General features: G+C 34.4%; 2 protein-coding genes across 2 annotated transcripts; both read right to left on the bottom strand.

Annotated features, from left to right (window-relative positions):
• Window positions 1-1129: 1129 nt before the first annotated feature.
• Window positions 1130-4399, bottom strand: LOC110689884 (50S ribosomal protein L14, chloroplastic-like). Its single transcript, XM_021866715.1, has 3 exons — window positions 4214-4399; window positions 1264-1479; window positions 1130-1150 (listed from the first exon to the last, which is right to left on the bottom strand). The coding sequence occupies exons 1-3, from the start codon at window positions 4397-4399 to the stop codon at window positions 1130-1132; spliced, it is 423 nt and encodes a 140-aa protein (XP_021722407.1).
• A 6659-nt stretch (window positions 4400-11058) lies between these two features.
• On the bottom strand, window positions 11059-11631 carry LOC110689883. Its single transcript, XM_021866714.1, has 2 exons — window positions 11419-11631; window positions 11059-11244 (listed from the first exon to the last, which is right to left on the bottom strand). The coding sequence occupies exons 1-2, from the start codon at window positions 11629-11631 to the stop codon at window positions 11059-11061; spliced, it is 399 nt and encodes a 132-aa protein (XP_021722406.1).
• Window positions 11632-12380: the final 749 nt, after the last annotated feature.

Genomic DNA, 12380 nt, shown 5'->3' with positions numbered 1-12380 from the left:
AGCAAATTAATTGCTCATTTGACAAATGAGCAAAAAAATCAATGCTCCTTTGTCAAATGAGCAAACTATTTAATACTCATTTGTCAAATGAGCAAATGATTCTTGCTCATTTTGTCAAATTAATGCTCATTTGTGAGTGTGTTTGAATGTTTTAAATACGTGAGCCTACTAGCTCAAGGGTAGAGCATTGTGCAAATGCACAAAAGATGTGGGTTCGAATCCCACGTAGGTTCATTTATATAATGTGGAGACACAAGTTTGTATGAGAGTATAATTGTAACAAAGTTTATATAGTTATAAATCATTTCAAACCATATTTTTTCTCATATAATTTAGTATGAATTTGATTTTTTTTTAATTAATTTTGTTTATAGAGAAAACCTATGTAGGAATTGAACCTACATCCTCTATGAATTTGCATACTGCTCTACCATTTCAGCTAATAGGTTTATCATATGTTTTAAATCATTTTTTATGTTATAAATTTTTAATCAGCTCATTTGATAAATCAACATAGAATTGTTTGCTCATTTGATAAAATGAACAAAGAATTATTTTCTCATTTGACAAATGTGCAACTATCCATATGATATCCATAAGACTATGATGCCAAATTAGCATAGGCCATATACATACTCCAACTAGACATTAACTGAATGAGAGCTAGGAAAATTAAAACCAACTAGGTGTTTGTTCTTGTAGTTGTAACTGGTGTTTGCCCATTAGCTGGAATTTTGGCAGCCATAAAGCGCAACTCGTTGGCGATTTCTGTGAAGTTCGGCCTCTGTAGTAGGTCTATAGCCCAGCATCACTCCATCAGTGATCTCCACTCCGGGTCACAATTTACAGGAACAGGTGGTCTCAAGGTGTTGCTCATTTGATAAATGAGCAAAGAATTGTTTGCTCATTTGATAAATGAGCAAAGAATTGTTTGCTCATTTGAAAAATGAGCAAAGAATTGTTGCTCATTTATCAAATGAGCAAAGAGTTGTTGCTCATTTGATAAATGAGCAAAGAATTGTTGCTCATTTGATAAAAGAGCAAGAAATTGTTTGCTCATTTGATAAATGAGCAAAAAATTGTTGCTCATTTGATACATGAACAAAGAATCGTTGCTCATCACATATTATCAAAACAAGCAGTGAAGTACCTGTGAGTTTTGGACAAGAACATATTATCAAAGAAAAACTTTCACATTGATTTCAGAACAAAATTAAGCAAAAGCCTCCTCCAATACAAGATAGATATGCCAGCTGGAAGTACCTGTGAGTTTTGGACAAGAACATCAATTACAGCAAGATACGGAGCTACAGTCAGGGTCTTATTAATGAAGTGAACACGATTCTGAATCTTTTTCTCTGTAACAAAGCTGCGGAGCTCTGTTTCAAATTTAGTTTGTGCACTTATATTACTTCCTACTACTACTGCGTGAACAGGAGGCACCTGCAACTTCTTTTCTTTAATAATCTGCAAGCTTTCCTAGAATGCATGCAGAAATAGATCCTGACCTTTTCCCGAGATACACCTGCAGGCACGGAAAGGGCACTGTTCGTAAACCAATTTACCTTAGATAACAGTCCCGTTGAACAAAAAGAAGCATACACTCTTTCCTAAATCAAGACAACACTTAAGCACTTCAAGAGAGCTCCTAGCCTTTTATATTTACTTTCATTCTAAACGTCTCAACAGTTGCTATTATATAGCTAGTTCATATAGATAATAGAAGAGCAGGAAAAAGAAAAAGAGGGAAATCTAGTCACATATTATCAAAGAACTGTTTGCTCATTCGATAAAAGAGTAAGAAATTGTTTGCTCATTTGATAAATAAGCAAAGAATTGTTGCTCATTTGATACATGAGCAAAGAATAGTTGCTCATCACATATTATCAAAACAAGCAGCGAAAGAAACTTATACATCACATATTATCAAACCAACTTCTGTTTTTAGCACTCATTTTACATGGCAAACATCTAATTCTACCAACTACATTCTCCTTAAGCCGAGTAATCATTTGATCAGCATTAATAGTTCATTATTTAATTCCATGTGATATCATTCCTCAAACGACAAATGCAATATTGGGCTTCAGCTAGACAACTAAAGCCGCAAAGACTGTTTCTAAACTTTAGTCAAATTCTGGGTTCTTTGAATATATCTCAGAATGCTACAATACCTCCCAATAAGAGCAGAGTTATTAAGCCAATTATAAATCTGCTTCAAAAAAGGCATTGCTAACGAAAAACACACCTATCATCATCACACATAACCAATTTCTACAATCTGACCCGACTCTTGAGTCTCATACACATTGCTAACCAAAAACATAATCTGTGCTTAGGCACTGATAATCTATTCCACACAAACTGAGCCCAGTTTCCTCAATTCAACCCTTCAAACAACCTGAATCAGCCACCTCCATCTCACACGAACCAACATATCATACAACAATACATATAAATTTAGAACATAAGCATAAATATTAATTCAAAGCATGTCAAGCAAACAACAAATATTAATTCGAATAGATACAACACAACGAGACTAGTATACAAAATATTAGTCGAAAATCTCCAAAAAATCATCAAAATCTTTGAAAATATTGGAGTATAAGTTACCGTTGCATTTCAGATGAAATTTTTTCACGAATTAATAGTTCTTCACCAACCTCCATTCAAAATTTTCTTCAATTTTTCTCTTCCGCCAAATTAGGGTTCGTATTTGCAAAAATTGTAATTAAATTGCCCAATTCAACTTATTTTATATAAGTTTATGTATAAAATTCGTTGAATTTGAGCAAAAATCAAAAGGAATCGATGTGATTTGCTTTGATTTGGAGCAGTTACAATGGATTTTAGAGAAAATTTGGTGATTTTAAGAGAGAAGATGAAGGAAAGTGTGAAACGTGTTTGATGAGAGAGAATCAAATATTTTGGGTAAAATATGAAGTTGGGAAGCTTCATTATTTACACTAATGCCATTACTTGTTCTCCGTTGATCTTAACCGTCTACTTTAATCTAATCCTACGGCTTAGATTTGTTCTCATATATTAGGAGTGTTCTCACATAAAGGGTGGTTCTCACCGGATCCCGACCCTATATATATATATATATGTATATATATATATATATATATATATATATATATATATGTATATATATATATATATATATATATATGTATATATATATATATATATATGTATATATATATATATATATATGTATATATATATATGTATATATATATATATGTATATGTATATATATATGTATATGTATATATATATATGTATATGTATATACATATATATATATACATATATATATACATATATATATATATATATATATATATCATTCCTTAAAGTATAAACTAATAGAGGAATGATATTCGACAAGCTGTCTTTTCTCTTTATTTGTTCACAAATCGAAAATTTTGGATCTAATTCTGATAGTATAGGGATTACCATATATAACATAAAATTTCTCCGCCAATTTGTTCTAGTCGAGCCTCTCAATCCGTCATTATACCTCTAGAGGTAGAAAGAATTGCAATCCCCATTCCACCTAAAATTCTAGGAATTTGTTGATAGTTTGAATAGATTCGTAGACCAGGTCGACTGATCCTCTTTAAATGGAAAAGTATTTTTATAAGGCGTTTTCTTATTTCGTCTATGTCGCAGAGTTAAAACCAAAAAGTAGTTGTTTCTTTCTTGATGTTTTCTCGCATTTTCGATAAAGTCTTCTCGTAAAAGTATTTTAACAATGTTTTCGGTGATTCCAATAGATACTATTCGAACCGTTCCTTTTCTATTCATGTCTGCATTTCGTATAGAGGTTATTATATCAGTATTAGTGTCCCTACTAATGATGAACTAAAATAAGTGGTTCCTCAAAAATTTGATATAATCAACATGCCTTTTTTTAGTTTAGTATTAAATTTTTAATTATAAAAAATTTCAAAATGAAAGATATATACATGATACACAATCTCCTATTTTTTTTTTCCAGTCAAATACCCTACTTCTCATCTTAGAATACCTCAGGAGCTAATGAAACTATTTTAGTAAAGTTTTATCTCAATTCCCTAGCAATTGCACCAAAAACTCTAGTTCCTTTTGGATTTCCTTCTTAATCAATGATAACCGCGGCATTGTCATCATATCGTATTATCATACCGTTGGCGCGTTTAAGTTCTTTATAGGTACGTACAATTACAGCTCTGATCACTTCTGATCTTTCTAAGGGTGTGTTGGGTATTGCTTCTTTATTCGCAGCAACAATAATGTCACCAATACGAGCATATCGGCGGTTGTTAGCTCCTATGATTCGAATACACATCAATTCTCGAGCCCCGCTGTTGTCTACTACATTCAAATGGGCCTGAGGTTGAATCATTTTTTGTTTTTTATTTGTTCTTTCAATGTAAAAATAAAAGAAAAATAAATATTGTTTGTCAAAAAAAAAATTCTATTTATTTTTATCCAAAAGATCCATTTCCTTTAGTTCCACATTCTTATCCTGAAATAATGAATTGAGTTCGTATAGGCATTTTCGATGCCACTATTGCGATAGCCCGGCGGGCTATATTTTCAGCTACTCCACTTATTTCATAAAGTATTCGACCTGGTTTGACAACAGCTACCCAATATCGGGCGATCCTTTACCGGAACCCATTTGGGTTTCCGCAGGTCTTACTGTAACAGGTTTGTCGGGAAATATACGTACCCATATTTTTCCACCGCGACGTGCATTTTGTGTCATTGCTCGTCGCCCTGCTTCTATTTGTCTAGACGTGATCCAAGCGGGTTCAAGTGCCTAAAGAGCATATCTTCCGAAACAAATACGATTCCCCCGACAAGATATTCCCTTCATTCTTCCTCTATGTTGTTTATAGAACTTAGTTCTTTTGGGGTTATAGTTGATGGTGAGATTTTCAACAAATAGAGGAATGATATTAGACAAGCTGTCTTATATTAAAAGAAGGTGAAAGACTTGTTAATAAACTGTTTGGATTCGGGTCGGAGCCGGAGTTGGCGGAAGTTATCGGATTCGGAGTCGAAGCTCAGCTACTCGGAGTCGAATGCAGAGTTAGAGTCGGCTTTTAGGTCCAATTAAGTGGCGGGTCAGAGTCGGATCCTACGTAGTCCAACCTGAGTCCGATCATTGCCATTCCTATTGGTCACTAGTGTACCCATATGACGTAGGAAAAACTAGGTCGTTGACTAATCCTCCCTAAGGTCAAACAAATTTATAATCACTTAAACAACCTAAATACAAGTATAAAGGTAAGTCAAGGGTCGAACCACTAGGAACAGTTATGATCAAGTGCTTTCAATTAACGCCTAAGCTAGGTCGAAATCCAAGGGTGAAGAGGTAATATTATTCAACTACCAATACAAAGAATCAGACAAATGAAATACTAATTGGGAATGGGGATCAACAAGTAATCATGACAATTGCAACAACTTGGGAAGGTCAAGTCAATCAATGGTTGTGAAGACTAATTATAAGAGCTATCAATTGGAATCAAAGAGCTATTACCTAATCATCAAGCTAGGTTTCCTCTATGAATGATAAACTAAGAGAATCACAATCCAAACTAATCAACAATTGCAAATCCTAAATTAAGTGGTCATGTCATTAGGATCTACACTGCAATCTAGCATAGTTCTCAAGGCCTAATCAAACTAAGCACATGCAAACTTACATTAATCACTTTAATCTCAACAATCAATCAACATAATTTCCAAATTAATCACAATGAATCAATCATACAAGTTTTTCCCAAACCGTAGCAAGCAACTACTTACTACAATCCATCATCAAATCAAAGAAGCAAGTAAATGAAATCAAGAATCAACAAAAATTGAAGAACAACTACACTAATCAAGAATCAATCATCAAAACCAAATCAAACAAACATGAAATTAAAGAAAGCAATAAAGAGGAGAGAGAGTAAGAAATGCTCATTGATAATTGAGAAGATCTTCAATACAATTGTCACTCTTGAATTTTAATCTCTCAAATCACCATTGAAATCTCTCACTTTCTCTCTCTAAAACTACTCCTAAGCTAGCCTAATCTAGAGAGAGAAGCTCTCAACCTAAGCTAAAATATGAGAGAGAAATTCTAAGCTATTCTAAAGTTTTTAAGTCAAGGTTATTTATAGAAGAGAAGAAGAAACCCGAGTCTTGGCCTATGGTGCACACGCATAAGGGGGTATGCGCGCGCGCACCACAGGGTACGTCCTCCTCAAAGGCACGCGCAGTACGAACAATGAGCACAAAATAAGACTGCCGTGGCACGGCGCTTCTTGCCGTGGCATAGCGCTCCTGTCGTGGCGCGGCGGATACCTAGCAACATAGAAGCTCCCTTTAGCACACCTTTGATCCTTGCGCGTACCAGAAGCACTCCCCGCATCAGCTGCAGCAGCACACCCTTTCCTCGGCCATTGCTTAGGTTCTTGCGCGCACATGCATGCTCCCCACCGACGCTCTCACATGATGCTCACAAGGGGGGTAGCCTTTAAATCTTCATTTTTGCGAGTTCATTACCAATACATGCGATGAGAGCGTGAACGAGAGCACAAGGCCTTGAGTAGGAGTAGCTTCACAACTTGATCCTTAGGCATTCGAATGGTATGAGATCTCGTCCCAAGCATCCAAAGACTTGAAGAATCTTCTAAAATAAATCCCGAGCCCCGAACAAGACCTACAATAAAGGAAAACAAAGCGAGTAGAGTAGGAAAGACGAAAATATACTTAAAACGCAAGAAATCATAAAATAAGCAAAAATGAAGAAACAAATGAAAAAAACTAAGCAAATAAAGAAAGCTCTAAAAAGAAGGGAAAAACAACCTAAAACACTACCCTATGAATGCCATAAATGACACTCATCACCATATTCGCCCAAATTTTTTTTCACTGATCATTTTTTATGTTTTTATTCTATGTCATTTTTTATTTTTATTTGTATTCTATTTTGTACTTGTAAAATTATTATTAGTGACAAGTAATATGAACGTTTTTTTTATGATAAATTAGTATAGTAGGTAAGACGAAGTTAGTAATGCATTTCCCTTTTTTTAAAAATAAGCACGCGAGGCAACCCTTGGATTGACCCTTGGACTAGCCCAGATAGGCCACAAGGCCTATGGGCTTGGGCCGTGCTTGGGCCTTGCTTTTTTATACTTGAGACCATCTCAATAATGGTGATGGGATAGGCCGTGGGTCAGGCCAATGCATGCAGAAAGCCCACTAGCCTGACCCAACCCAGCCTAGCCCAGCCAAAAGCCATCTTTACTTAAAACTTATCTGAACAACTTTTGTGGCTTGAAAACTAATGCACGCAAACAGAGTCATTTTCTTGCACACAAATCGAGGCAATATTAGTAGTTTGTTTTTGCTAATTTAGTGAAAGGAATGGTATCCTTCGAACAAGTGTATTATTCCAATACAGGATTCAAAACTAATTACGGAGTTAATTATTCATTAAAGTCAAGTGATCGAAAAGTCGTGCTAGAGGCCATCTCCGATCAGTGAGATTAATTGTATTAATCTCACAGCTTTCCTTTGACTTAAGCCAACGGGTCACACCCAAGCGTGCAACTGAAATAAGGCGACGAATTAAGTCGAAGGCCTTAATACGTCAAACAAGAGGATATGTACTCCGACGTCAGATTCCAAGCTTAGAATGTCAACGTTGACACGATTCTAGGAATCGACGAGATGGGAAAATAATCAAACAACACAACGTGCTAGACTCGCTAGCCTAACACGAGGCCTTGCCGCACCACACTAGTATTTAAGGGCAAGGCCAAACCGCAGCCCAAGCCCTCGCATAGGCTTAGCATTGTAATACCCTGAAAATTTCCTCCTTTCGAAATACTTTTTCTTTACTCTAAATAAAACTCATTTTAGGAAATAACCAAAAATTACCACCACCGTGATAACGACTAAGGCTATTTTCAAAGTTACACAACGGAAGTTTAAAACTAAAAACCAACTTTTCAAAATAAAAGTTGAGTTCACAACCTCAAAAACATAGGTAAAATAAAACGTTCACAAGTTGGAACCAATATAAACATGACCCTTTAAAAATCAACTTAAAATAAAGCATAACAATGTTAGTCCATGAATAATAAATCAATAATTCAAAATATAAAACTAAGAAATCATAAAAAAAAAATAACTCTCTGCACTCATTCCCTTCATGCTTCAAGTACATGTCACATTCTCTTTATTTCAACCCCTCTACTAACCATATAAATGGGTCACAGTGGGGCCAATCCAAAGGAAAGCCAACCACAAACACAAAAGTATGAATCGGAAAAAGTTGAGTACATATGCACCACACTAACATGAATATCCTAGCATCAATAAATAAAACATGCTTGCTATACAATTCACAAGTCAACTTACCTTTGACTCATAACTAACAATATTAATTATTAAATAATAGTTTTGGATTACGCATCGAACGTGTTTCATTCCTTAAAAATAGCCCATTTAAAAATTGAGGCTCCAATTAGGGAGGTACCCCAATTGGCACCTACTATGTCACCTTGATTGTGACGGAATTCTAGCGCATTAATAATAAAAGAAAGTACAGCGTCCTGTACCCCTGTAGAAGCTATGATCAAATATAAAGTCAAATAACTCCCCCCATATGTTCAAACTCAAGTTGTATACGTTTCAAGAGTTTTGGTGCGTATCCTCTTATACTTTACGTGATTTATCAATTTAACTTGTGCTGACTCCAACCAATCAATCAAGAACAAACATAATAACAATCAACACATACTTCCATTTCATTCTTGAATTAGTTAGTGAGCACATACTATTTATTTTAATTAAGGTTTCTTGCCTAGTTTTGTGCACAAAATTGCATTATTACTACCTTGGTGCATAAGATGCACTAATAAACTTCCTTGACTCAATCTCAACTTATATGAGTGAGTAAATAAATAAACTAACATCTTGAATCAACTTCAATAATAAATGGGTGAGGAATAAAATCATGAATTATGCTCAATAATTGTAACTTTAGCTCTTTTAAACATACATAAATCTTGCTTATTAAATTCATGCTTTCTTGACACTTGAAAATAAAACATACTTCCATAATTCATACATATTCAACTTGTATCATGCTTCAAATAACATGTTCACATGCTTGCATAATAATTCATGATCAACCAACATCAAATCCAAGCATATAATCAATCAAACATGCTACTAATTCATTACTTAAAACATACTTTACAATCCTAGCATGATACTACGCATACACAAATATTCGATTTTATGCGCATACGTACCTTTAATAGTGCCTAAACTCGGCTACACTCGCTAGAAATCACTTAGCTCAAAGCTTCCTATAAATAAAAATACATAACTATAATTAATCCACTATTCGCACAAATTTCCAGCAACTATAATATACCTTAAACCTCACTAATCAACCTAATTTAATGGTTTAAAAGCCTTAAAATCTTTTCTTTAAGTGGGTACTTTAAATCCTTTCGAAAAGACTTAGTTTTCATGACTTAAATAAAATTCCAACATACTTATTTAACATAAAACATCACTAATAGACTAGGAAATCATATTTAAATCATCAAGAACCTTTTTCCTTTTATGGGTAATCAAACCCTAACATAATAGTTAAAAAGTAGTGTGTATACTTAAATTCCGGCCTAATTGAGGGCTTAAAACTCATTAAAAATATGTTCTAATCATTAATTTAACAACCACAACAACCTAAGATCAAACCCTAATCATAAACATTAAATTTCCAAATTCTAGGATTTGTAAATTAGGGATTTTTGATTAAATTAAAATCTGAAAATTATAGGAATAAATTAACAACATCAACTACCCAAAATCAACATCAAAATATAATCAAAATCATGCTTTGAATTAATTACACCAACTTAGAAATTAAATTAGGAGAAAAGTGTTTTTTTTTTTCTTCTTTAATACCAAAACCGAAAAGAGGAGAGAGAAGAGAAGGGACATCCGGCTGCCGGTGGTGCGCCGGTGCTGCTGCTGGCCGCCGGTGGTCGCTGGTTTCTCATCGGTGGTGGTGGTGGCGCCAATGGTCGCCGATTGTGAGGGAAAGAGAAGAGAGACATGCGTGGGAAAGAGATGAGAAAAAGGGAGGAAAAAGGAGAGAGAAAATAAGAGGAAACTTTTGGGATTTTGTAAAATCTGACAATTTGATTCTTGAATGTGAAATTTTTTTGGGTTTTGGGGTATTTATATCCCCTTTTTAAGAACAAAAACACTTATATACAAAAATGTCATTACTAATCCTACTCCTCCTGAATTCTCCTTTGAGGCCAACTTGTTGGGCTCTGAAGAACTCTTTGATTCCCAACAAGTTGATCCAACAATTTAATTGATGTTGACCCAATTTAAAATATTTTATCGCCCCAATTAATAACTCATATTATTTTATACACACTTATTTTATATTTAAATAATTACTTCTCTTAAAATGAAATAAATCATTTTAGTTTATAAATAAAATAAATAATTATATATATATATATGTGTGTGTGTGTGTTTGTATGTATATATATATATGTGTGTGTGTGTGTGTGTAATATATATATATATATATATATATATATATATATATATATATATATATATATATATATACACATATACATACATAATATTATAAAAATATTGAGTATTACTGTCTACCCCCTTAAAAAAGTTTCTTCCTCGAAATTTGAGCACGAAAATAATAAAACTTTGTTCAAAACTTGCTTAAAATTGCACTTTTTCACCTACTTAGTAAAAATTTTCCTTGATACTTATAGTTGTTGTACTTTTTGTAACCTTTCTTGTTCTCTTTCTTTCTAAACTTTGTATATAATTGTGCAAAATATACTAAAAATGCACAAAAATGCTTGAAATGAAGGTAAAAAGCGCGAAATTCTACCGCATTCTACCCCCCTTAAAGAAAACGAGTTATGACCCCGTAACTCAACTAACCTCAAACAACTCTAGGTACTTCTTTCTCATTTCATCCTCAACTTCCTATGTCGCTTCCGCATTTTCTTGATTAGACCACAAAACCTTCACTATCTTTACATCCTTTTTGCGTGTACTACGTACTTTACTATCAAGAATCTTTACAGGTCTTTCCTCTTTGGTTAGGCTATGGTCTAGCTCTATGGTTTTCGGTTGTAAAACATGCGACTTGTTTGGGATGTACATTCTCAACTGAGAAACATGAAACACATCATGTACCTTACTAATGTCCATAGGCAATGCCAATCTATAAGCAACTTTACCTATCCTTTGCAAAATCTCATATGGTCTAATGTACTTTGGACTCAATTTCCCCATCTTTCAAAATCTCATGACTCCTTGCATTGGTGATACCTTAAGTAATACCTTGTCACCAACTTCAAATTCCTCTTCCCTACGCTTCAAATATGTGTAACTCTTTTTCCTGTCTTGAGCAGCTTGAATCTTAGCTTGGATTTCTCTCACTTTCTTCGTGGTTTCTTCTATCAATTGAGGACCTAGAATTATTGTATCACTTATGTCACTCCAACATAGTGGACTTCTACACTTCCTTCCATACAAGGCCTTAAATGGTGCCATGCCAATACTTGAATGGTAACTATTGTTGTAATAGAATTCTACCAAGTCTAAGCTATCTTCTCATACTCCTTGGTAATATAAACAAATGACCTTAACATATCTTCCAAGGTTTGGATATTTCTCTCATATTGTCCATTCGTTGCAGGGTGGAATGTTGTACTCATCTTCAATGTCGTACCAAAGTTTTCCTGAACATTTTTCCAGAATTTCAAAAGAAACCTAGAATCCCTATCTGAAACGATATCCTTAGGAACTCCATCTAGTCTCATAACATTTTTGATGTAGGCCTTTGCAAGTTGTTCCATTTTCAAGTCTCCTTCATTGGTATAAACACTGCCGATTTGGTAAGTCTATCCACCATAACCTAGATGGTATCATTTCCATTCTTCGACTTAGGTAAACTAGTGACAAAATCCATCGAGATGCAATCCCACTTCCATGCTGGGATCTCGAGTGGTTGTACTGTTCCCTGTGGTCTCTTATGCTCTACCTTAACTTTCTGACAGGTTAGGCATTTGGCTACAAACTCTGCCACTTCTAACTTCATCCTAGGCCACCAATACACCTTTTTCAAATCCTTATAAATCTTATCTTCTCCTGGATGTATTGAATAGGGTGTATTTTGTCCTTCTTCCATCAATTTCTTCTTCAATTCCTCACACTTTTGTGGTACACATCACCTCCCCTTAAATAGTATACTACCATCATCATGGATTTTGAAATTAGTCGCCTTCCCTTGTTTGATCTTC

The sequence above is a fragment of the Chenopodium quinoa genome, unplaced genomic scaffold (genome assembly GCF_001683475.1).
Source record: "Chenopodium quinoa cultivar QQ74 unplaced genomic scaffold, ASM168347v1, whole genome shotgun sequence".
In the NCBI taxonomy this organism is placed as follows: Eukaryota; Viridiplantae; Streptophyta; class Magnoliopsida; order Caryophyllales; family Amaranthaceae; genus Chenopodium; species Chenopodium quinoa.
The sequence above is the reverse complement of the archived record's forward strand: the minus strand, read 5'-3'. Positions and strand labels throughout refer to the sequence as shown.